Source organism: Canis aureus, chromosome 27 (assembly GCF_053574225.1).
Source record: "Canis aureus isolate CA01 chromosome 27, VMU_Caureus_v.1.0, whole genome shotgun sequence".
NCBI classification, from domain to species: Eukaryota; Metazoa; Chordata; class Mammalia; order Carnivora; family Canidae; genus Canis; species Canis aureus.
In genome coordinates, this window is record NC_135637.1 from 18,102,362 (window position 1) to 18,129,714 (window position 27,353).

General features: G+C 37.2%; 1 protein-coding gene across 5 annotated transcripts in view; it reads right to left on the reverse strand.

The window, feature by feature from the left end:
* Positions 1–27,353, reverse strand: part of TAOK3 (TAO kinase 3) — a 179,221-nt gene that overhangs the window by 15,029 nt on the left and 136,839 nt on the right. For 4 of the 5 annotated variants that reach the window (XM_077875837.1, XM_077875838.1, XM_077875839.1 and 1 more), the window contains 4 exons: positions 18,034–18,168; positions 9,649–9,885; positions 7,830–7,958; positions 3,385–3,588 (listed from right to left, as the gene is read on the reverse strand). In XM_077875837.1, the coding sequence (XP_077731963.1) occupies positions 3,385–3,588; positions 7,830–7,958; positions 9,649–9,885; positions 18,034–18,168 (705 nt within the window). Of the gene's footprint in view, positions 1–3,384; positions 3,589–7,829; positions 7,959–9,648; positions 9,886–18,033; positions 18,169–18,409; positions 18,765–27,353 lie in introns of those variants that run through there. The other variant, XM_077875841.1, reaches the window with a different exon arrangement.

A 27,353-nucleotide genomic window follows, 5' to 3' on the forward strand; every position in this document is an offset into this window, starting at 1 on the left:
GTGACCCCAAAATTCCACTTCTGAGAATATATCCTACAAAATATTTGCATATGTGTAAAAAGATCTGCATAAAAAGATGCTCTCTGTGGCACTGTTAGTAATACTGTAAAACTTCAACAAAATATCCACTGAGAAGTACTTCATTAAATAAATATTTTTATAGCCATACCCTTAAAATTCATTATTAATGGTTAAAAAAAAAAAACAGAAAGAGCTGTATGTCCTGGACAGTGAATGAGAAAAAGAGAAGAGTTACAAAACAGTACGGTGGACATTTTTGTAGGTTCAGTATCCATTTCCCCTTCTTTTATTAACAGGCTCCTGTTTTTGCTTGAGAAACTCCTCCACCCTATCTGTAATCAGAGTATTGAGTAAGGGACTAAGTGCATTGCCCAATCAAGGTCTCACTCCCCGAGAAATGTGAATCTTAAGCAGAAATGATACAAAGATTAAACATGGTAGGAGGAAATACATCCATATGGCAATGTTCTGAGGAATGTCCATTAGCTCTTACTCTCTAGGTCATGGAATTTACTTTTCCAGCTTAGGTCATCATCTTCTCTGGCTTGGTTCTTCAGCTCTGTCATCTAACTCATATCCTTTCAATAAATTCCTTTCCAGTCTTGGGCAGCCAGTGTTTGTTCCTATGGCTTGCAAGCCAAAAAAACCCACTGATACTAATGTAATCTTACTTTTGCAAAGTTAAAGTTATATATAAGCTGAATGTATGTATACATATATATAAAGAAAAGGAAATTTGGAAATCTGGATACCAAGTTAATGGTAGTCAGGTCAGAGACTGAGTGGAATGGGATTATCAACTTTCACTACTCAATTATGTTTTTCTTTTTTTTTTTATGTTCTCATAAATAAAAACTTAGACTCTTAAGAAAAATACTCTTGTAAGAAAACTACTCTTGTAAGAGGGCTAGAACTTTGTCAGTTGGTTAGAACCTGACACCAATGAAGTCACAAATATAGTTTCTATCACTTTTGGGGAATAACTGTCTTCTGCAGTTTTTATTGGCACTAATTGTTTCTTTGGCCTTAGACTTCTTCCATATATGTGCTATCAGAACAATAATAATAGCCAGATGAAAAGAATCCCAAATATCTTATTTTCAAATGGCTTTTGGACTTTTTTCATTAGGATTTTTTTGCCTTCTAACAAATGACAGCATGTCTAATACAGAATCAATCAGTTTCTTATCAACACCTCTCTCTAAGCTTCTTGGTTTCTGCCCAAATTTACATGTAACCAAGTCCTGAACAACAGAAATAACTTTGATTCTACCTTTGTCTTTTCTTTCATATTCTATGGTATGCCAAGTCCTGTTTGTTTTATATTCAAGATATGCTTCCAATTTGCCTCTCTTTTTATAGCTGCCATGACCATCTTTGTCTATACCCTATTTCTTACCACCTGAGTACTTTGCTTCTTATTTCTAACCCCTAACTCAATGTTTCTCAACCTTTTTCCCCCCATTATCATTCATTTTCTTTTTTTAATCATAAAGAGCCTTTCTAGACTTTCTCCTCCCCTGATCAATTCCATCTATGAAATGTGAATACCACCGATACACTGTATTATCTGTTTATGTACTGTGGCACTTGAGAGGGCCTGAGTCTTGTAGTATCTACGACCCTTCCCCTGCAAGAACCCATTTTCACTCCCTTAGGGACAGTATCACCTCTACTCAGAATGTATGCTTGAATCAATCTGTCCATCACCCACCCAAACCGGGCTGTTCTCTTTAAAGTAAGATTTTAAGGGTGTCTTGGTGGCTCAGTAAGTTAAATGTCTGCCTTCAGCTTGGGTCATGATCCCAGGGTCCTGGGATTGAGCTCTGCATTGGGCTCTCTGCTCAGTGAGGAGACTGCTCCTCCCTCTCCTGCTGCCTGCCGCTCTGCCTACTTGTGCTCTCTCTGTCAAATAAATGAATGAAATCTTTAAAAAAAAAAAAAAAGAAGTAAAATTTTAGCCATATCACTCATTGCCTGGCTCAAAAATAAATGGTCAGCAGTTTCTCCCTCTTTCAGTGAGATGAGACAATACAGATAAAGGACCTGAGCCTGACTCATCACACATGTTTGACAAATTTTAGTTTATTCCATTCCTTCTCCTTCCCAGTTGAATACTGCTCTCCAAAGAGCTTATTACACTGTACCAATGCACATTCCCATTATATATGCCTTCAGTGCTTGTTTCTCTTATGTGGGCTAACACGTTTTTTGTTTGTTTGTTTGTTTGTTTTTGCAAACTTTCATATTTTTACCAATGTCTTACTTAGTTCATTTATGAGGGTTTCTCTGATTACTCCAGGTCAAGATGTTTTCCTATGGAACTTTGTATCTACAACTGAATCACATTCTGTGCTCCTCATCTCAGTGAATAATGTCTTATTCATCCAGTTTCCCAAATTAGAAACTTTGAAGTCATTTTTGACTCCTCTCTCTTCTGAAATTCTGATGCCATTTGGTTGGAATTACTGTCAGTTCTGCTTCAGATCTAATCTCTCCCCATTGTCTCTTCCAGGTCAAGCTAGAGAAAGAATGTCCTAGCTGATCTCATTGTACTTTGCTTCTTGCTGCTGTAGCCTACTCTCACACTGATTCACTACTTCTTTCAAAGAAAACTCTCTTTGACCTCCTGCTTAAAAATCTCAAATGGCCATGCAACTGCCTTCAGGCTAAAATTGAAATAACGTGTCTTAACAAAAAAGGTTCTCTGCCTTCTGGTTCTAATTACCCTTGTTCTGACATTCCACTTTGTGGAAAGCTCAATTTCTCATCAGTCCCTGAGTCCTCCAAATTTTCTCAGGACCCCATGCCCAGGACATTTTATTTATATGTCTATTGTATCTGATGTGTTACATTGTAACTAATCTGTTACATGTCTGTTTCTCCTTTTAGATTTAGGGTTACTTGAAGGCAGGAAGTATAGCTCCTCCTGAGCCCTGGCATCTCCAGCACAGTGCCTAGCACTAAGGGGCACTGGATGACTAGATGGCTTAATTGTGGAGCATCATTCTATTACTTAGCATTTTATGTGGAGCAAAACCCCAGTGTTTGACAAGCAGGCTGAAAGCAGAAATTCTTTATACCTTTTGATTCTCCACCGCATAATATGGCTTATAATGGGTGCTCAATAAAACCCTATTACGTTTATTTGGAAAATGTTGATTCCTTACTCTGTAAATGGGCTTTCTCTTTCGTCTCAGTAGTGAATTTGTTCCCTGACTACTTTTGTACACCTACTTTGTGTCAGGCACTATACTAAAGACTGTAAAGGTTCAGGATGTAAGAATGGACACAACAGTCATGATCTTCACAAAACTTCTTGTCTCAGAAGTCAGTAATGATAGTAATGAATATAATAAATACCTCCCGAATGTTCTGCTGCTCCACCTCATGCCGCTTGATCATTATTTTCCGCTTAAAGAAACGACAGTTTTTGTCGTAGTACAGTCTCTGCTGGGTGAGAAGGTGGGCTTCCTCTTCAGCCTGTGTGTGCTGCAAGTTCTCTTTATGCTTGGATATCCGCTCTTGCTTTTCTTTCTTGGGTGTGCTATGGTCCTCATTCATCTCCTTCACAAAACAAAACAAAAACAAAAACAAACAAAATCAGCATGCTGGTCTCATCAAGTAAAAGGAACTAATAGTTCATTGCAATGGCAGATTAAATTATTTGGAGAGCAACTGAGAATGTAAAGACAGAAAGACTTGGCACTGCATATCCACCCCCCCCCCCAACTTTTGTTTATTGATTAACTGAGTATTAAGTGAGAGGAAGGCTTATTAGTTCCCATGTCTCTGGCTTCTTCCTCTGAAATAATTGGTTCACTCATTCAATCAATATACACTTACTGAGTTCTTAACATGTGACAGGCACTGTGCAAGGCACAAGGATACAGTGATGAACAAAAGAACATGATTACCACTATCATGGGGCTTCACAGTCTAGAAGCAAAAATTAAAGAACAGAGGAAATGAACTGAAAATGACTGTGATAGCTGCTGTGAAGGTGAAGTACTTCATTTTACAAGGATGCTTAAAAGAACATACTTGGTTTTGGTAAAACTAAGTTGAAATTTGAAAAACCTGTAGGAGCTAACCACTGAAAAGGAGGAGGGGAGAATACTCTGGGTAGAAGGTATGTTAACTGAAACATGGTACAATCAAGAAACAGAGAGCAGGCCAGGGTGGTGGGTGCAGTGTGACATGAAATGAAGTAGGACCATCAGAAGTCTTACTGGCCAAATTAAAGACACTGATCTGTAGCATAGGAGACAAGGATTTTATACATGTTGGAATGACAGAATGAGATGCATCTCAAAAAGAAGACTCTTGCTGCCTTGTGAAGAACAGAGTGGAGGAGACAAGACCGGGAAAAGTGGACAGATTTCACAAATAAGAGGTAACTCAGTAAATGTCATTAGTTTTAATTTCAGGAAAAAACATTCTTTATTTGCTATTAGAGAGTAAATGAACTACCTATATTTCCAAAAAGACAAAATTCACAATTTTTCCAGACTATATGGATAAAGAAAAGAAAGCAGAGAATCAGAACACTTAAGATGATGTTAACTTTACGGAGAAAGAAGAGCATTTTTAGAGAAAGCACAGTGCACTCTTTTTTGTTCATACTGACAAGCTTGATGTATAATATTTGGTTAACTACTCAGTGAAAATCTTATTAATACTAATTAATACTAATCTTGTTAATACTTATTTTACTTAATGTTTTGTGATGCAGATATTACATACTATTTAGATTATTTTTGCACTTAGTCAAGAAGCCCTGGTAAATCAACTTTCAACTTTCCTATTCCAGTGAAGTCTTAAGTGAAATATCAGAATCAACAAGGGAGAAAGCTGTTTTGAGTATGGAGTAAGCTGGAATCACAACAGGAAGGCTTGGTGACTCATCTCTTGATGTTGACTTCACTACTATGTTTGGCATTAACCACTACATTGCACACCCAAGTTCAAATGTGACCATGTAAAGTCACTCCAAAATCAAGAATAAATTATTTCTGGACCACCCATCATCCATATTGCTCACATCCCCATTGTCTATCAAACAGTGGAAATAATGGAGTTTGTTTTGCTACCCCCAGGGCAATACCTTTAAATATATCAATGTCGGGATCCCTAGGTGGCGCAGCGGTTTGGCGCCTGCCTTTGGCCTAGGGCGCGATCCTGGAGACCCAGGAGCGAATCCCACATCGGGCTCCCGGTGCATGGAGCCTGCTTCTCCCTCTGCCTGTGTCTCTGCCTCTCTCTCTCTCTCTCTCTCTCTGTGACTATCATAAATAAATAAAATTAAAAAAAAATAAATATATCAATGTCTAAATATACATGGCACCTTAAATAATCAGAACTGAACTTTACTTCATAAGCAGTAGTATTAGCTTTGCATAGAAAGGCTTACGGAGGCTATCTCAAACTGAGTTTAGGCTTGTTTTTCCTCATGAGAGTGTTGAAAGACTTGTAAGTTTAGGCCTGTGGTTTCCTGCACTCATAAATCTGAGTAACAAAGATGTCTGAGGATTAAGTGGGGATTCTCGAATGCTGTTCTGTGGGAGAATCTTCTACAGGTTGAGTTCATGCAATCTCCAAATACCTCAGTGCTAGAAAAGTTCAAAATGGTGGCTTCAGTCACAAAGTGTGGCCTATAGAGCATGAGTAAACACATGGTGTTAGAAATAAGAATGTAAGTGTAATTGAGAATATTTCAAAATTTCTTTTTTTTTTCAAAATTTCTTATAGAAAAATCAATGTTATCTCTGTGATCCAGCAATATCTTTCTATTATGATATAATAATTAGGCTCAAGCAATAACTCAGAGAAAATGGATAGAACATGAACTTTCTTAGTTGGGCTATTTCTCCCTACAGCCTGGTTTTCTAGACCTTTATAGCGTCAGAGATTTTCCCATTTAGGCAGTGTGGGTTAAATACAAATTTCTGTCAGTCTCAACAATCACCATGGCTCATCTGGGCAGGACTTTAGTCCTGAGGCTCACCCCAACCCACTTGCTTTCACTTCCTAAGTAAAACAGAATTGGAGAGGAACCTTGATAAGTTCCATTTGTTAACCTAGAATAAGAGCTCAAATAAATGATTTCACATACTGAAACCATGCCCCATATTGAATTTTTAAAAATCTTAACACACCAGTAATCTACAAATAAGAAATGCTAAGTCTTACGAGGAGCAAAGCTTAGGGAACTGCATGCAGGCCATTCACTATAAGCACTGGCGGGAGAACTTTAGAAACCTGAGCTTTCAGATCAAACTGCAGTTCATCAGAGGGCTCTTCATTTCTATCGGTGGACTTCAATCCAAGTTTTAAGAACCATTCAATAATTTATCCTCTGATAAAGACATGTACCAGGCAGGGATACAGTCACGGGGGCGGGGGGGAGGGGGAAGAGAGAGAGACATGGTCTCTGCTCTTATCACTTACTGGCTAGTAGGGTAAGTAACTAAAACAAAACAAAACAAAACAAACACCTGTAAACTAAAAAAAATGAAGGGGGGGGAATACTTGAAAACTAGTGTTATGAAACCAGAGGCACCTGTCTTGGTTGAGGAAGCAGGAAAGGCTTCCCTTAGGAAATGATTTTTTTTTTTTTTTTTTTTTTTTAAGTAGGCTCCATGCTCAATGTGGGGCTTGAACTCATGACCCTGAGATCAAGAATCAGATGTTCTACAGATTGAGCCAGCCAGGTGGTCCAAGGTAGGGTATTAATAAATAATCCTAAATCTCACAAGAGGAGGGAGTAAGAATTAACAGCAGAGGGAGAGGTGGGGGCTGGGAGAGCATCCTAGTGGAAGAAACAGTATAAAGAAACACTCTTCTCCAAAGGCCTTGGAGAAAAGTGAAACTTGATGCATTTGAAGAACCAAAAGGTTACCACTGTGGCAGGAGCAGCAAAGAGTCAGGTGTGGGGTAAGCAGGTGGGGGTACAGTGGTGTGAGGTGAGACTAGAGGGGAGGCTGATAGCAGATTACTTAGGGACTTCTAGTATTTTGATCTATTCTAAGAGCAATGGGAAGCCAACAAATGTTAAAATCATGAGGAGATATAAGACTTAGGGTTTTTTTTTTTTTTTTTAAGCTTTATTTTGTGTGTGTGTGTGAGTGAGAGAGAGAGACAGAGACAAAGAGACAGAGAGAGAGAGAAAGCAGGGGGAGGAGCAGAGGAAGATAGAATCCTCAAGCAGACTCCCTGACTAGCACAGAGCCTGACGGGGGCTCAATCCCAGGACCCTGAGACATGACCAGAGCCAAAACAAGGATGGATGCCCACTGATTGAGCCACCCAGATGCCCCAAGACTTATGGTTTGAAAAGATCACTCTGGCTAAAGTGGCTGAAGAATAAACTGGAAGTAGGCAAGAATGGTTTAGAGTTAAATCAATGGTTCTTCAAATCTGATGCCTGGATCAGCAGCATTGGCATCACTTGGGAACTTGTTAGAAATGCACATTTCAAATTCCACCCAGACCCACTGAATCAGAAAATCAGAAAACTAACTCTAGTGAGTTGGCAATCCACTTTAATAAGTGCTTCAGGTGATATAAAGTTTGAGAATAAATGGTTTAGACTATTGATGACAACATAAGATTAATCAATTTTAAGTTTCAACCATTCTTTTTTTTTTAAGATTTTATTTTAAAGTAATCTCTACACCCAACATGGGGCTCAAACTTACAACCCAATATCAAAAATTACATGCTCCACCAACTAAGCCAGCCAGGTTCCCCTTAAGCTCTAGCCATTCTAATGGCAACTTGATGACAACAAATATTGGTACTCTTACCTCTTTTATTTTTTCCTTACAAATCTTATACTGCTTCTTCTGACTTTCCAAGAAAGTTGTCAAGTCTTTCTTCTGCTGGGCCAAGATCTGTTGCTGGAACTTCTTCTCATCTGCTGCAGCTACCTTTGCCTGATAAAATGACATACAATCTAGGATAATTTGTTTTTCACACAGAATTCAGCTGTCTATATCTTCCAATGCATGAAAGAGTCCGTAAGTGCTGAATAATGTGGTGTTTTTTGAACACTTAATAAAAAACAAAATAAATATTTGCTCTGATTCTCTTGTATCTTAAAAAAATGTGGAATTTTTACCATTGAAAAATACAATCCCAATTATGGGAAAAATATGAAAGCAAGCCATAAACATGTTTTATTGAACATACAAAATATACAAGGGATGAAAAGTGAACTAAGGATTCTAATAAAAGATTTTTTTCATAATGTTGGTAGCCCACAGATTAAATTATAAAAATGGTTAAATAACCATGACGGGCCAGTTTTATTTCAAGAAACTCACTCTAATTGATGAATAACATTTTGTTTTCTTAGGCACCTGCTACAATCCACAATAGTCAGACACTGGGACATATCGAGGGATCCCAAAATGGATAGAACACAGACCAAATAAAGATAACCCAATAAACACTGGCTCCTGAAAGTGACCAATCTAAGTTTCTGGGACCATTAGATGCAACACATATGTAAGATGAGATGCTTCGGAGACAGGGAGGGAATTATGCTTCATGGTTCTATGTTATCTTTTCACCTTTAACTTCTATTATCAATAATTTTTCCATCATGAACAATTTTCTCTACATATTTACCAAATAAAATCCCCAAGAAAGAATCTGATTGGCTTATTTAATCAATATCATCCCTGTTTGGGCAGAGGTTTTCATGGCAGGCTGCTTTACAGCTTGATGGCTGTTGGGGGAATGCTTCATCTGCAGTTCTGATGTTCCCTTCCACGTGGAGAGAAAGCTTAATTACCAAAACACCCCTGGCACTCTGTCTCCAGTCACTTCATCCCCAAGGAGCATATGTTCACCCCTGCTTTCCCACGCTATGTAAGTCTTATGGGTGAGGCAGGGCAGCAGGGAAGGTGACTGGTTTAGCACAGGGCCAGTGCCTAGATAGGCAAGTCTGTTCAGTTTTGTACGGTATTATTAGTGCATTTCCCTTCAGACATAAATCACTTCTCCCATCTAACACTTATTAGTAATAAAGGTAATATTTTGACTCACTGTCTGCCTTAGCCTCTTCTTTGTTTAGAACATAGATAGGGAAGAGAGATGTCTTCTAGAAGACCCAAGCAATAGAGGATTAATTACTTGTTGCCACTGGTCAGGTGCCCATTCCTAGTCCAATAGGTGTAGGCAGGGATTATCACCACTGAAAGGGACAATCTGTAGAGCAGTATTCTTTTGAAGAGGACTGTGGGTGTGGCAGGCATGATAACAGGTCTGAACTGTGCAAGTTTCCACAGGATAGAAGCGTCTTGTTTCTTTTTATATGCACCAGACCCCCTCAAGGAACTGACTCTCAGAATATATTTGAATAGACAAGAATGTAATATACGCCTGCAGTAACTATTTTAATGGCAATTTTAAGTAGCCCCACAAAATCTAACTCCTCTCAACTACCACCACCAAGGCAACATTGTTCCTCTATCACCAAAAAGCACACCCATCCTGCCTTTTGCTCATGTGATGCCACTGACTGAAATAGTCCTGGCTTCACTTGATCTTAGCCAAAAGGCCGAGAAGCGATTAGTCCTGGCTTGGTTACAACACAAAGGCATGTGTGTGCACACTGACCTCCTTCTCTATGATAGCCACTTGCTTCTTGGCCAGCTTCTCCAGCTCTATGGACGAGTTGTTGGCATGCGTCTCCACCTCCTTCTGTAGCTTGAGGCGGTGCTCGTCCATCTCAGCCTTCAGCTTGTTCTCCAGGGCGATCAGCTGCTTCTGGTGCTGGCGCCGCATCCGCTTATAACCTGACATCTGTTCCCGCAACTCGTTCTCCTGCTCATGCTCATGGATCTGTCGTGTAACCTGATTTGGGGTGGTGAACAGAACTCAGGTAACCAGATTCATGGAAGACAAACTTTCAAGGAAAGTAGAGGAGCCCTCTGGCAGAATTCTATCTATCACTGCCACCATCAATTTACCTATTTGTTGAATGCTCACCTGTATCAGGCACTATGCTTTGTCCTCTTTATATTCTTTATCTCTAATCCTAAAAACCAACTCATTCACTCATTCATTTTAGTCATTAATGAGGTTAGTTGTTACCACCTCCATTTTATAGATGAAGAAACTGAGACTTGAGGCAATTAACTTATTCATTCAGCCAAATTGAATTTACATATTTTTGACATATTATTGCATCTCTCTTCAAGGTCACATAGCTAATAAATGGTAGAGCTGAGATTCAGACCCATTTCTGTCTGGTTCCAGAGCCATGCTATTTCCCTTACACCAGGATTTCTCAATGTCAACACTATTGACAATGAACCAGGTAATTCTTTGTTTTGAAGGGCTGTCCTTGCATTGCAGGATATTTAGCAGCATCCCTGGCCTACCCACTAGATGCCAGTATACCTCTCAAGTCAAGGCAATCAAAAATGTCTTTAGACATTGGCAAATGTCCCTTGGGGGGCAAAATCCCTCTGGTTGAGAACCACTGCATTATATTACACCGCTTGTTTTTAAAGATATTTCTAACAGTCACAGGAATTTTGATTATATTCCTAAAGTTGTTTGAACAAGATTTATTTCTGATTCTTAATATGAAAGGTGGGGGCTGTGGGGGTGAAAGGAGGAAGAGGGAGAGAGGAGAAACAGCATTCTCTTCTTTAAAATCTCCCTCTCCCACCTCCCCTTCCCCACAGAAGAGATGTCAACAAATTATAATACATTTACTTGCTCTCCTAAAGAGAAAGCATTTCTATGATTTTTAGATGGCTTTTCTTAGTAATTTTTCCTTAACCCATTCTCAGGTGAATATCCAACAAATTCAAGATTGCAAATATGAATTCTGGCATCTCTTGTTTCTTTCTATTACGCCTTTTCTGATTTTCTACTCCTTCCTTCAGTTTATCACCCCTCTTTTTATTTTCCCTTTATTTTCTCTGCTCACTTCATTTTCATCTTTCCTTTTTTAGAAAAAAAATTACAAAATTATAACTTCAGCTTTGTTTATCGCTAAGCAATTTAGTCATTACTATCTACCATAAGCCAATTCTCCCTAACCTCACCCTCAAACAAGTTTTACTAGAAATTTCCATGCTGCTATTAATTCTCTTTACTATTTTCAGTTTATGGGTCAAAGTGCATTTTGTACAAAGAACAGTTTGTTTCTTTGCTCCTTTTAGAAGGTGTCCCTGCATACCAGACTGAGTCCTTACTATCAAGAGAGTGCTGTTCTGTAACTGGATAGTATTATCAAAGTACACCATTAAACATTAGCCGAACTTTGAAACCTTTCCAACTGAAACTAACACTAGGTTTCATATTCATTTCTCTTTTCTAAAGGACAATCCTCTTTAAAGTGTGAAGAATAAGAGCAGAAGATATTTCAAGACCAAAAGAAGGACAGCATCACCAAAGGGGCACCTAACACTCTAAAGGAAATCTATTTTGTCATCACAATATCATGTTTCTTTTTAATGGACTTACTTCATGACAAAAGGAAAGAAAGAAGTCATTTGAAATATATTTGTATATTTTACTTCCTCATGCTTACACCTTCCTCATGCTTACACCTTTCTAAAGTTCAACTATAGGGGACTACCATCTAGTCCTTACTAAATTCACTTGTTTTTCATACAAATATGTCAGTAAAGTGTCCATTCTAGGGTAATGCATTTGAGATATGTTTTATCTCTAAACTTATTTTTTCTTATGTTAGTATTCCTTCTTTAATCAAATTCCCCAAACTGAGATATGGTACACCTTAAAGCTATCATGACACATTTAAAATGTGACAACAGAAGGTCTGACTAGCTTGTGGTCAATATTCTCAGGATGGCCATTTCCCTAAACTACGTACCTAAATCTAAAGTGAAAATGAATTGTGTCAAGAACATTTTTTTAAAAGATTTTATTTATTTATGAGAGAGAGAGAGAGGCAGACAGAGGGCAGAGACATAGACAGAGGGATAAACAGGCTCCATACAGGGAGCCCGATGTGGGACTTGATCCTGGGACTCCAGGATCATGCCCTGAGCCAAAGACAGATGCTCAACCATTGAGCCACCCAGGCGTCCCTCAAGAACATTTTCTATCCTAACTGGTGGGTGAGTCCCTGTGAAAAGGGTGGTCCTACTGCATACCAGATCACACAACTGTGTGGCTAAGACAAATTTACAAAGCTCAATGTGCTATCATTGTTTATCACTGAATTCTAGGAGAAACACTTTGCTTCTAATGCTTTCCATAATTTGGATAATCACCTTCTTAAACTCCTAATATCACCTTCAATATGTTGCAATGAAACTTTCTATGTTTCAACATTAATTACCTTGTTGGACACAAATGGAGATACTGAGTTTTACAATCCCATACTCAAGCAAAGTAGACAAATTTAAATACAAGTCTGGCCAGATGCTTCATGTATGAAGTCTAACTAGAAACATATAAAATTATTATCTACAGTTATGTACACCTGCAGGTTTTAAGTTTATACTGCATGTCTTCCAAATACACTATTTGGTCAACAGAATTAAAAAATAGCTCATAATTTTAAATTTTACCATGTTTTATGGTTTACAATATACTTTCACATGCAATTTACCTCTAATTTTTATAAACCCTGGGATTTGAACTGAGGTCCTATGGTTCTTGAATTGCCTGAGGAAATTTACCCCATTAAGGCAGAGTGAAACTTTCTATTATTAAGTAATGGAAGGAATCAACACCCCAAAAAGTCAAAGCTGGACAGAATGGCAAGTCTAAACTACAAACCGAATAAGTCTAAAAATGAAAGGAAGTTACAGAAATGTAGTGACTGTAGTATTCACAATGGTAGTCTCAAAAATGTGATTAGTTGAAAGTGGGCAGTAGCATCTTGCCACACCTAGTAGGTTGCTTGAACACAATACCATTCTGTCCCTTACTGTATTACTGACCTTGGGCAAATTACTTAACTTCTTGAAGGTTCTCAAAGAGGAGCCACTGCTACAATGAGATCACTGATGGATAACACTTATGTCCAGCAAGATGTCTGACACATAAGAGATGTTTGATATATGTTGATTTCCTTCCTTGTCCTGCCAGGGTCTGAGTAGTATGTCTCTTTTTCCCTCCACCAAGCATTTCTAGTGATACGGACATAGATCAGAAGGAGTGGATCCAAGAAAAAGGGCAAGTTTAAAAATAAAACTTAATTGTACCCAGGTCATGGCTTATAAAATAAGTATGCATAATCTCTGACTCTGAATTATTAACCATTTCACATACCTGGAGTAATATATAAAAGTTAAGAGCCATAAGGGACTGAACTTTTCCCAAAAAGTTTCTTTTTTTTTTTTTTTCCCAAAAAGTTTCTATAGCTATTTCATCTCATCTTATTTAATTTTGGCAAAAATTTGGACCTAAAACACTACTACATCCAAAGTGTACTATCTGCCTACCAAGTGAAGAACACTGCACTAGAGGGCTAATAAGCAACTTACTGAACATAAAAGAGGAGCATAGCAGCTGATAATGTTACCCTCTTAAGAGATCAAAGCCAACTTACAAGATTAATTATGAGTAAGAATCAAAATAATGCATATGATAAAACTGCCTACCTCGGCTCTTAGAATAAATGAAATTTATAGCAAGTTCTTAAAAAGAATACACTGGGTCACAGTTTGACATTAGAAATTTCATATTCCACTCTTTAGAACACCTAGGGAAAAATGTTTTAAGTTCATAGCAAAAGTAATGATGGATAACAGGCAATTCTGTCTCATACAGAAACACTGAACAAAGCACTTAGAAATGTATACTTGCAAATCCAAATTCTCATGTGCTAGCAGGGCTAGAAGAGACTTCACTCATTCATTTGTTCATTCACTGATTCAACATGTTTATGGAGAGAGTTCGGTCATGCGGGTTGGGGCAGATTGACTGGGCAGCATAAATGAAAAATGCTCTCAGTAATGATCTTAGTGAGATTAAGAAGCCAAGGAAAAGGAAAGAAGAGCTATAAAATATTCTGACAAGCATCCTTTGGTACACTATCCAGGAAGAGAACACATCTTTAAGCCTTTAGAAATAGAACAGAGGGGCTCATGAGGGGTGAAACAGCATTTACTACAGAGGCTCTAATATTTTTATGCTTGTCTATCAAACTCTTCAGATATCCAATTTCACGATTAGCTGAAACTTAGGTTGCATTTTTAAAACTGAAATGAAGACTCCATTTTTATAGAGTCTTTACATTTCCTACTGAATGTAAAAAAAAAATTTTAAAAATCCGTATTTGTATGGAAAGAACATCATTTTTGTCTACATGCTTTACTAGAGATTAGAAACTAAGAGTTTTATGCCCCTGTTCCTAATGTGTGTGTGTTTTTTTTTTTTTTTTTTTTTTTTTTTTTTTTTTTAAGTAGGCCCTATACTCAACATGGCTCTTGAATTCACAACCCTAAGATCAAGAGTTGCATGCTCTACCAACTCAGCCTTCCACGTGCTTCCTGCTCCCTGGACCAATATGTATTTTAACATAAATTCACTTGTTATAGTAAGACCACTCATTCCAGTGAGAATTCCTTCATAAGACCAAAAGCTGAATTGTCGGACAGATATGGACTTGTGCTCTTTATAGTAACATCTACTATGAGAACTACCATATGATCCAGAACATTATGAAATTTTAAGAAATGATATCAGATGTAACAACAGCTGAAAACACTCTCATGGGTCACTAATCCAATTAAAATATTAGGATTTCCATTTACCAACAATAAAAACTTAAGGCAGGACATCTCAAAGGCCCAATAAGGCAGATGAGTAATTCTGAAGAATTATATAAACAACTCCTTTCTCCAGATCATGAATCAGTCCATTATGAATTTTCTTACAGAAGAAGAAAAAGAAAGGATAAAACAAAGAAAGTTCTATAAAATGCCCTTCCTTTTCCTAGTTTTTCAAAATATGGTCAATAATTGCTGCCTTCAATAATTATAATAAAAAAATACATAATTCTAAAGTTTCCTCGGAGTTAACTCTGATATCAAGGTTCATAGTCCTTGCTTTTCCTTTGTTACAAATGTAATTGTGCAGTAGTCCATAGTAACATAAAAATCTCAGTTTTAAGGTGTCAAAATGGTAAAAACATCGAGCAGTAAAAGCCTGTAGCCCATGGGCTACATACATACACTGGTCAATGACCCATTCAAAAGCACAATGTAGAAAAAATGCCAAGGGCAAATCCCACAGATTTAGGCCTCTTTTAGGTTTATGTAGAAGAGGTAGGCTGATAAAACATATTTAAGAAACTATAAGTTTTTTTTTGTCAGTTTGCAAGTCTATTTAAAATGTACACTCATTTAAAAAATATACACTCATTACTTATTTATCTAATAATTTAAAAATAATTTCTACATTCTTTTTTCTTTTCACTGTTCACTTTGAATCACTCTGTGGCTTCTTAGCATTTCTATTTGAGGATTGTAAAGACTAAAACTAAACTAAAGAAATCAATACAGTATTATTACCACCTATAGGAAGTGAAGAGAGGTTTCAACAATGACTTGATTTTTCTTTATACTAGACTTTCATTTTCCCATGATCTTGCTCCTACTTTTATGTCATTTAAGTAACTTAGTCCTTTTCCTTTGAGCAGAGATCCATGAAAAGCAGTAAGATTCATGATATACTTTTAAAATTTAGATACTTCTTTTTGATATTCCAGTGTCCTGATTTATAAATTGGAGTTAGCCTTTAAAACAGCATAGGCAGTAGAACTGTAGTACTTTAAAATATTCACACTAATAATTAGATTGTCCAAAATGAGACCATATAGAATCATATCACTTTTCCCTTCTATTAATTCTTTTTTCTTCTTTAAAAACCACTGACCTTTGATAAACTTCCATCAATCCCACCATGACTCCCAAAGCATTACATTTGGAGAGAAGGTTATCCACATTAAACAACTTACTTTATAGTGGCTACTGCAACAGCCTATTAGCTACTCAGTTTTTAACTTAGTATAGGGACAGGGAGCCTTTTTAGCAAATCAACCGTCCATCAGAGACTGATCTCAGCTATTCTCTGGCTGGGCACTAGAAAGCCTATATGATTCAGAGGGGCTCCTAAGGACTTTGCCTATAGTCCTGAGGTGGCCTAGTAGGGAATCAGCTTTCATCAACCACAGAGAGGATTGTGATGGCTGATAGGCGCACAGAGTAGCCCTGGGTGAGTATATAAACGTGAGCATGAGATCATTGTGGTATAGCAGTAGTAACATCTTACTAGGAGGTAGGAGAGGTCATGAATATATGATGTGGGAATGAGGGTGTGGCAAGTGACAAAAGAAGGAAACCTGTTCCAGATGGGGAAAATCCACTTGGGTATAATGTTTGTTTCACATTCAAAACCTGCTTCTGGTGCTCTGAGTCTCAGTGGCTGCTCACTATTTTTCCTCTCATTTCAACATGAACATGTCTGGATAAAGATACAAGTCTCACAAGAGTCGGTGGTAAGTAATCATATTACATAAATACCATATTTTTTTGGTCAGGTATCATGACATGAAAATATTTATTAATAATTTCATGATGCTTTATTTAGACTCAAAGCATTTTTTTTTTTTACTTGCTTAGCAATCATTAGCAAATACATAGTGGACATTTTTATATCTCCATTACACAGTATAACATTCATGTAAAGTGAAAAATTGTACATTAAAGAGATAACAAGAAACTTCTATACAAAGGAACTTAAAGGTAGGCTTACTGATAAGCAGTTTCAATTAAATTGCTTGCTTTTATATAGCAGCAGGTATAGCAATATATGTAGGTGCTTTAACTTCCATTTTCCTTATATTTGGGTTTTTAAGGATCATAATCCATTATTGATTCCAAAGATAATTGAAGCCTTTCAAAGACTTGAGAGATAAAAGTGGAAATCAGGTTTAAAAAATAGGACAAGAAAAATAATTTCTGGGTCGGCCTTGGATGATGTCATCATAGGATCTAAATGTAATAGCCAGGCAGTGTACACTAACTCTTCCTGCCCATGTGACCTCTAACATCAATCTGGGCAAAACAATGAATATTTCAATAATTTTTTGGCTGAGAAGTGAGATTCAGAAGCAAAAGATTAAAGAGAGTTTAGAGTACCAAGGATGAAACGATGTGAGTGTGTGTGTGTGTGAGTATGTGAGCGCGCACGCGCACGCGTGGGGGGCCAAGGGGAGGAGGCATGAAAACTAACTCTTCCAGCACACACCCCTTTTGCTACTACAAGGGCATCCAGCAATCACATTTGCAATAGTAAAAATGCTGAAGGATCCTACAGTATCTTTTCTTCCACAACCATCCCTATCCTCTCCTACAAAGCCCTTCTTCTTGCTTTATTGGTGCCAGGAAATTCTTCAGGGGTTAAATGGGGAAGTGCAGCCACTACCATTGTTGCAATAAATAAATGAATGAACCAGAACGAACCAGCAATTCATCCCTAGGAAGCTAGTATCTTATTTTCTACAATTATATACATTAGCCAGCAGTGATACATTTTAAAAAATTCTTTTATCTTTTGATATGTGTGTATACATTACAAATACACATGCATCTATACAAAAAGAAGCCTAGTGCCCTGCATACACATACATCAAATACCTTTAAAATTTTTTTAGCATTATTATTTCAATGAAAAGACACATAGCTTTTAAAATATTGGATAGGTTAGCAACTTCATCTTAAAGGCCTTTTATTTTGCACATATAGCATATATAAATACACACACACACACACACACACACACAAGGTTTTTTTCCATGCCGAAGACAATGCTAAAATATCTGAGAATCAGGTTGCCATGCCAACAGATTTTTTTCTAAAATGAATAAAATTATTAGGAGGGAGAAAACATTCTTGACTCCTTTCCTCCCATCCATGAAGCCGAGAGAGGCTCAGGGAGGGCGAGAGGCTGCCAGATGGGGAGGAGGGGAAGGAAGGGAAGGTGGGTAGAGGGGTGTTTGCTTACCAAAGATGCTGATTTGATCGTGGCAAAGCGCTCTCTGTTCCGGTAGTGGAGGGCCTGGCTCTGAACTGACTGGGTAGGCCGCGGCTCAGGCCTGGGATCGCCGTGGCCCGCCTCATCCCTTATGAATACATGATCCTGCAGAAATGGATAAAAACAAGGAGAAAGTCCAGCTGTGCTCTTTCCTCGCCGGCTGCCTCTCTCTCACCCCTCTTTCTGCACAAGCACTGCTGTTTGAAATGCATAGTTTAGCTCTCTGCTAGTCCCCGCAGCTCCCACGGTACAAAATGAATAAGCAACACATTGCAGCCTTCAGTTAGGAATGTCAGCTGATCGCTAGTGGGATGCCTTCTGAATCCCTGGCAGGCTTTTTCTTTACCTCCAGAATTACATATATGCAAAAGAAAAAAAGAATAGAAAAAACAATGCAATGTACAGACTCCTTAGAACAGTTTGCTTAAAACGCTGTAACCAAATAATTCCTTTAAAAATGTCATGTCCATGTCTAGCAAGGAGGATGCTGGTTGCTTTTAACATAAAAGCGAGCCTCCGCCTCATTCCCTTGAAAGATCTGCTTTCTCAATTTAATTTTATTTGAGATCTGTTCGGTAGGATCATCGTTCTGCCTAGAACCAGTGTAGGCTTGTGCTGAGCTGCCTCTCTGTCTTGTGCTGGGAAGATTCGGCAGTCACTGAGGGATCCTGCTTTCCAGTCATGATCGTACACAGTTCTAGCACCTTCTCTCTACAGCTTCTGAAAGGATTTTTTTTTAGATTTAAAGAGACAGGCATACAATTTTTAACCAAATGATACTTTCACAAATTCTCCCTCAACTCAGTCTCGATATGGTCACTAGAGTGAGTAAGGCTGGGATTTAATGTCTTTGGCTGATTTAATCAAATCTGTGCTTCTTGATAGGCAGAGATGATTAATCTTGTTGTAATGCCCAGTGAAAAATAACACTCCCTGGAAGGGTAATAATGGATGTTTCTTAAATGCAATTTAAATGAGTTTTAAAGGGGAAAATGCTTTCAAAGGGTGATGCTTTTCTCTATAAAAGATGGAGTGGTCAGTCAGTAAGTAGCTCTAACCCTTCAGGAAAAAAAGACACTATAATAATAGCTCAAAAACATGTACAACCATGGGGGATTTTTAAACAGTACATGTTCAGGATGGGGAAGAAGGAATTAATTTCCTAATTGCTCTTGGGTTTTAGGAGAAACCATTTGTGAGAAGTCAGTTTTGCATTTTGTCTATGACTATTTGAAAATTTTTTTAAAAAATTGCTCTTTCTTTTAGCAGAAAACAAAAATTGTCGAGGTTCAGAAAACACAAAATTTTATTACATAGTCTAAAATTTTGAAAACTCAAGACACATATATTCTTGAGGGAAATTAAATTTTATATCCAGGTTTTTAGGTAAAAGCCAAGAGGCAAGATTAAATTTACCATTGGGCTGATTTTCTTTTTCCATTTATAAATTTAGAATGCTCTAGAATGTTGGGAAGGTATCTACCATTACATCTATATTTAGAGATTTTTTTCAATATACTGTATTGAGGTCTATTTTGTTTTTAAATAATGAAGGGACCTTTAATGCCACTGAGGACATATACATCAAATTCAAGGATGTTCTATTACTGTGCTGTCCTATATGACAACCATAGCCACATGGATATTTAAATTAAATGCAATATAAAATTCAGTTCCTAAGTCACACCAGCTATGTTTAAGGTAGCCACTAACTATGGCTACCATACCGAACACTGCAGATAAGATCCTTTCCATCACTGCAAGCAGTTCCATTAGACAGTACTACAGGTTAAAAATGTGCCTCAACCCATATTTTTGAGATTTATTTTAAAAAAACCTTGATAGGCCAATTAAAACTTCTATACTATTTCCCAGGAAATCTAACCTCTTATTTTTTAGGGCAAAGAGAGATCAAGTATGGGACTAGAATTTATGCACTAGGTTTAAGGTTCTGAGAGGAAGGCACTGGGATCTACTGCCATTCACATTGCTGAGTATTTATTAATAAGTCACATTTATTGACCTTACCTAAAAAATTGATCTTACCTAATATTACAGTTCCAGAAAAAGAAGAAGCTTCTAAATGCCAACAATCAGATGAGACAGACTAAGTAGAGCCCTGTGGTTTCATTGAAGGCCTTAAGAAGTCAGTTTGGTGATTATTAATTAGCTAACATTAAGTACATTGACACTGAGAGGTAGCAGCTCAGTTTTAAATTGTAATAACTTGATTTACAAAGATAACTAGTGACACTAGAATCTATTAACAGAATAAAGTGAAACATATTCATGTACAAATATGTATAATTTTAATATTATTAGTGTGTTCTCTCTCAGATAAAAATTATGGGCTAGGACCTTGCTTAGCAAATTAAAAGTCACATTTATTTGCTAAGTTTTTAAACCAAGGATATTGGAATACACTGGGAAAGTTAAAATTCGAAATCACAGTGATTTTAGTTAACACATAGCTAATTCAATAATCCACTAAGGTATATATTTAAAATAATGCTATTTTATTATTTTTTGCCATCCCCCTAAAATAATGCTATTTTTTAAAAGTTAATCTGAAGAATAGGCCCAAGATTTTAATCTACTTCAAATACAGTAAATAATGTTAACAGTATAATTCTTTATTTCAGCTTAAAAATTTTTTCATTTTACAAAAGAATTCTTAGTTTTCCACAACAGCTTCATAACCTATCCCTACACTAAAAGTCTTCAAACATTATGCAAGAGATCACAAAATGAGGTAAAAAACAGTGAATATCCATTTCAAATGCATAGGAAAATGAATTTTAAAATATTCAATTCCATTGCATAAAGCAAGTTTAAAACTCTGAAGACAACTTAAACAATGAAGCAATTTTAAAATGAGGGAAAGTTGACTTGAGAAGTACAAACAAATGAAACTATTGACTTTACTGGGTATATTGTCTGTTGGTTATACTGCCCCTTCAAAATAGCAGTCCTTTTGAAAATGACCACCATATTTGGCTCCCAGACTTTCTGAACTGAACACATTTTAAGACTAATAGTGGAAAGAGTCAATTTGCTATTTTATGCAGTTAGGCATTGATGCAGATTATTTACAAATGATGTGAGGGTCAGCATATTTGATGTTAAAGAATGATTTTAGAAGATGAAGAATATTGGGGTGCCTGGCTGACTTAGTTGGTAGAGCATGTGATTCTTGATCTTGGGGTTCTAAGTTTGAACCTATGTTGAAGGTAGAGAATACCTACAAAAACAATTTTTTTTTAAAGAACAAATATCATGTTCTACTTTACCAAGACAAAATATAGGTCTTGTTTTAATTTATCTTTAAAACATTATCATCTGGGAATAAACAAAATAGCTCTTTGAAACACCAATATGGTTGAGGACCAGTTTTAAGTAATTCTATGTTAAGCAGGTAAATTTATAATGTTCTTTCATTGTAAAAAAATAAAACTTCTTCAGATTAAAAAAAGCTGTTGTAAATTTTGTTCAGATTTTAGCAAAAAATAATTGAACTTTTATATAATATACTGAAGTACATGAAACATGAAGCACCAACTTTACTATTTATACCCTGAACAGGAAGCTTTACTTTTATTAAAAAGTTTTTCTCTAAGTATCTATTAAGATTCTCAAATTAAGATTCATGGTATAGCTGCTTGTTTAGTTTCCAGATTAACTTGAAATTAACCCTAGAAACTACTTCTCTGGACCCTGTTATACTTTGGGTTTACCTTTACCATACTATCACATATTTCCTTATGTGTCTGTCCATGAGACTGTGAGCTTTCCGAAAATAGAGTAAATGTGGCTTGAAAAATCTGTCTCCCTAGGACCCCCATCTAGTGCTTGATACTTAGTAGGCATTCAGTAAATGTTTCCTGAATAAATAAGTTCAAGAATATAGGTCTGAGGGGGATCCCTGGGTGGCTCGGCGGTTTGGCACCTGCCTTTGGCCCAGGGCGCGATCCTGGGATCAAGTCCCGTGTCCGGCTCCTGACATGGAGCCTGCTTCTCCCTCCTCCTGTGTCTCTGCCTCTCTCTCTCTCTGTGTCTATCATAAACAATAAATAAATAAATAAATAAATAAATAAATAAATAAATAAATAAATCTTAAAAAAAGAATATAGGTGTGAGAAGATTGAGACAATGACATTTTCTCTTATATTATTTAACAGAATTCAAATTTGTATTTCATAAAAAACCTGCCAATCTGTACTCTAAGAAAGTTGTAAAATAGTGACAAGCACACTTTTACTTGGGGGCAGGAAGAGGATCTAAAAACGGCTTTTATTGGATGATGAGAAGTCTTTTTATTACTCCTACACTTTTTATGGTGTAGAGAAAGGATCAACAAACCCACCATCTCTCCTTTGTTTTTCCTCATTTTAGAAGTATTAAATTATTGTATAAGCCATTATAGCTATCAAAAGCTAGGGCTAGAGGAAGGGAAGAAGATGGATAGGCTATCTTTACAGGGTAGGATAGCTACTAGGGAGAAAAAAATGACTAGAATGCAGAGGATAATGATGCTACTATAGAGAGGTGGCTTGTATGACTGCTCTGTTTAAAAGACATTACATTCATATGTTAATTTACTTTTACTTTGGCCAATGTGAGTTGAAGAGTCAAAGAACCCACCCCTCTCTTCAGCAAAAAATGATAGGAAAGGCCCCTGAAAGAAAGCTAAAATTAAAGTAGAACATCCTATCCCCTCAAGGACATCTCTCTTTTTTTTTTCCCCACAAAAATGGTGAAAGACATTCTTTTTTCAAAGAAGAGGGTGGAAAAGAACATTGATGAATAAGAAAAAGGCCAAATAAAGTTTTAGAAGTTAGGATAGAGTGATTTTCAAAAATAATCTCTAAAAAGGGGTCACGATGACTAAAGTTCATTAGGCATACCTAAAATAACAGTGATTAATGACCAAACGCTTTAATATATTAAAGTCTTATGATCTATATTAATATAAGGCAGTAGCAGGCAAAGATAACTGATTTTAGACTTAAACAAGATAAAAGTGTACCTTTTAATTGGCAAATTAAAAGAATAGATTTTGTTGGTTACAATGCTATTAAAATCTGTTTGCTGGGATCCCTGGGTGGCGCAGCGGTTTAGCGCCTGCCTTTGGCCCAGGGCGCGATCCTGGAGACCCGGGATCGAATCCCACGTCAGGCTCCTGGTGCATGGAGTCTGCTTCTCCCTCTGCCTGTGTCTCTGCCTCTCTCTCTCTCTCTGTGACTATCATAAATAAATAAAAATTAAAAAAAAAAATCTGTTTGCTGCTGCTACATCCACAGTGATTTTAAGTAGTAGGGTGGAGGCTCAGAAGGAGGCTAGGTAGTGGCAAAAGACCTAATCTGGATTTGGAGTTTGCTCTGGAGTCATTTGGAAAAAAATGAGAATTGAGGCACATGTAGAATTGTGTCCTATAAAAGTTCACCTTCATTTTAGTTCACAAAACATTTATTGGGTGCTTACAATGTGACAGACACTGTGCTGGGTGGTAGCAGAAGAGAGATGTCTTTGAGGAGGTAACAGTCTAGAGATATTCTTGTTACTCGAAAAAGCAGTGTGGCAACATTAGGAAGTGGAAAAGTACTTAAAGTTTGTCAGAATATACTTTTAGACTTATCAAGTCATTTTTGCTCACAAGGAAGATTAGATTAGGGTCCATTCAGAGCAGAGGTCAGGACTGGAGAAAAAGAAATAACCTGAAATTCTGATGTCAAAGGAAAATTTTCTGTGTCCCACTTTACATTTTTGGGGGCTTGATCTGTGATAGAACTGTCCTGCTAAAATCAGGGCATCTTTATTCTGGACGCAGAGCAGTTAATTGCAAGTCACATTCTTACTGGTTACACATGGCCTTTACTTCTTATATAAAATGGTCATCTGTTTCATATCTATGATTTGACTAATTTAAGATAATGTCTGCTTGATTGTAATAATCAAGATGTGTGTGTGGGGGCAAAAAGATCCCCCACCCTTATTCTTATATTTTGATATTTATTAAGCATGTTCTTACTGTCTGGGTGTAATTGTTGGAGAAATGCTATTTAAGTCTTTCAAACCATAAAGATAAGATTATTTAATTCTTTTAATCTATATGTTTAATGAACCAAAATAGCAATGATGTTTTCTATCTGGCCATTAATTCAGTCCTTGTGTTTTTTGTTTGTTCGTTCATTCACTCATTGCATACTTATTTACTGAATGCCTGTGCTATGCCAGGCACCGTTCTAGGTGTTGAGATACAGTGTGGAACAAGGTAGGCATAATCTTTGCCTTAATAACATTTACATTCTACTAATGAAATAATAAACTAATTAATATATAATATTAGATAGTGACAAGTATTAAAAAGAAAATAAAATAGGATAATGAGTAGAATATAGGTTGTAATATGATAATTTAGTGATATATAGGCTTTTCTAAGATTTTGGTCACAAACCCATGCAAAACTAGTAAATGTTTTAAAAAATAATACTGATTGCTTTCTTTCAAAAATAATCTTTGTGGTCACAAATTATGGTAGGCTCAGAAATGCTCCACCTAGATCCGCCTCTAAGAAAAGATTGCTGCCAGAATCCTGGCAGTCAGAAGGGGCTGTTGGTCCATTTAGGGGCTGCCTTGGCTGCAGGGAGCAGCTGTGAGCAAGTTCACACTCTTCCCAGGTTATTCATATTCAATGACTGGTCTGGGTGAGGGTAACAAGGCCCAGCCATTCTGACTCAGTCTGGACAACTCTGAAGTGTCATTAGAGCCCCACAGCTCCCTTAGACTGCTAAGGCTGAGGCTGCTGTTAGGTCTGCATCTCACTTCAACTTTGCCCTCTGCTCAGTGCTGCTTCCTTCTCTCTTCCACAGGGGTTGATCCCAAAGGAAACTCCTAATAAGCAAATTGCTGCTTGAAACCGTCTCAGCTTTGCTTCCCAGAGAATCCAACCCATGACGTAAAAGTTAGCTGTTCCTACATTTAATACAGTGTCACTGCTATGCCATCTGTGTGAAAAAGGAGGGACTGATCAGAACAGTGGCTTTTAGAAAAATGCCCTTTTTAAGTGAAATCTTAAGTGAAATCCAATCATATAACCTAAGAGATAAAAGCCAGTCTTATCCTGGAGGAGGTATGGATGAGGCCTGTTCCTGAGGTACCTCTCTACAAAACAGTTTGAAAGTCACAAAGATCTGCTGCTCAAAGATTACAGGAATAGAAAGGCAGAATTTGAGCTGGAAGGGATCTCTGAAACCATACAGAACAACTCCTAATTTTACAGATAGAAAAACTGAGGCCCAGAGAGGTTTGTGACTTGTCTAAAGTAAATGAACACAACAGTGTGGCAGACAGAACTATAAACTAGTTTCCTCATTCCTATGATTATATAAAATTTTCTATTGAGAGCTTAAGATCTTATTTCATTTATGTTCCCAAGTGGAAAACTTTTGGGAAGTCAAGTACCCCAACAAATATAAAGTTCTTGAATAATTTTTAAAAATTTTCTGTTGTGTTTAAAATGATACATTTTTAAGCCCAGGTATAGGATTTAAACGGGTCTCATGAAGATATATCATATTTAACATTCCAGTTTTCATAGATAACATATTCTACTTTTCCTGCCTGCTTAAATTTTCCCCCTTTTTATTGTGGAAGGAAAATATATATAATTTAATATATAAATTAACCATCTTAATTATTTTTAAGTATACAGTTCAGTACTATTAAATACACTATGTTGTGCAACCATCACCCCCATCTATCCCCATAACTCTTTCATCTTATAAAACTGAAACTTGTGCCCATTAAACAACTCTTCATTTCTTTCTTCTCCCCACCCTCTGGCAACCACCATTCTACTTTATGATTTTAGCTACTCTAAATTCCTCATTTAAGTGGAATCATACACTACTTGTCTTTTGGTTACTGGCATATTTCACTTAGTATAATGTCCTCATGGTTCATCCATGTCATAGTGTATATCAGAATTTCTTTTCCTTTTTACGGCTGAATAAACATTCCATTGTTTGTAAATACAGTATTTTGCTTATCCATGGGCAACCCCGGTGGCATAGCGGTTTAGCACCGCCTGCAGCCCAGGGCATGATCCTGGAGTCCTGGGATCGAGTCCCACGTCAGGCTCTCTGCATGGAGCCTCCTTCTCCCTCTGCCTGTGTCTCTGCCTCTCTCTCTCTCTCTCTCTGCATCTCTATGAATAAATAAATAAAATCTTAAAAAAAATTAAATATTTTGCTTATCCATTCATCCATCAATGGACATTTCGGTTGGTTCCACATTTTAGCTATTATGAATAATGCTATTATGAACATGGTTGTACAAATATTTCTTTGAGACCCTATTTTTGATTTCTGGGGTATATGTCCAGAAGCAGAATTGATGGATCATTTGGTAATGCTATTTTTAACTTTTTGAGGAGTCACCACACTGTTTTCCACAGCATCTATATACCATTTTACATTCCTACCAACAACACACAAGGATTCCAGTTTTTCCACATCCTTTCCAATTCTTGTCATTTTCTGTATTTTTTGAAAGTAGCCATCCTACTGGGCATAAGGTGGTATCTTATTGTAGTTCTTTTTTTTTTTTTTTTTTTATTGGTGTTCAATTTACTAACATACAGAGTAACACCCAGTGCCCGTCACCCATTCACTCCCACCCCCCGCCCTCCTCCCCTTCTACCACCCCTAGTTCGTTTCCCAGAGTTAGCAGTCTTTACGTTCTGTCTCCCTTTCTGATATTTCCCACACATTTCTTCTCCCTTCCCTTATTTTCCCTTTCACTATTATTTATATTCCCCAAATGAATGAGAACATATAATGTTTGTCCTTCTCCGACTGACTTACTTCACTCAGCATAATACCCTCCAGTTCCATCCACGTTGAAGCAAATGGTGGGTATTTGTCATTTCTAATAGCTGAGTAATATTCCATTGTATACATAAACCACATCTTCTTTATCCATTCATCTTTCGTTGGACACCGAGGCTCCTTCCACAGTTTGGCTATCGTGGCCATTGCTGCTAGAAACATCGGGGTGCAGGTGTCCCGGCGTTTCATTGCATCTGTATCTTTGGGGTAAATCCCCAACAGTGCAATTGCTGGGTCGTAGGGCAGGTATATTTTTAACTGTTTGAGGAACCTCCACACAGTTTTCCAGAGTGGCTGCACCAGTTCACATTCCCACCAACAGTGTAAGAGGGTTCCCTTTTCTCCGCATCCTCTCCAACATTTGTTGTTTCCTGCCTTGTTAATTTTCCCCATTCTCACTGG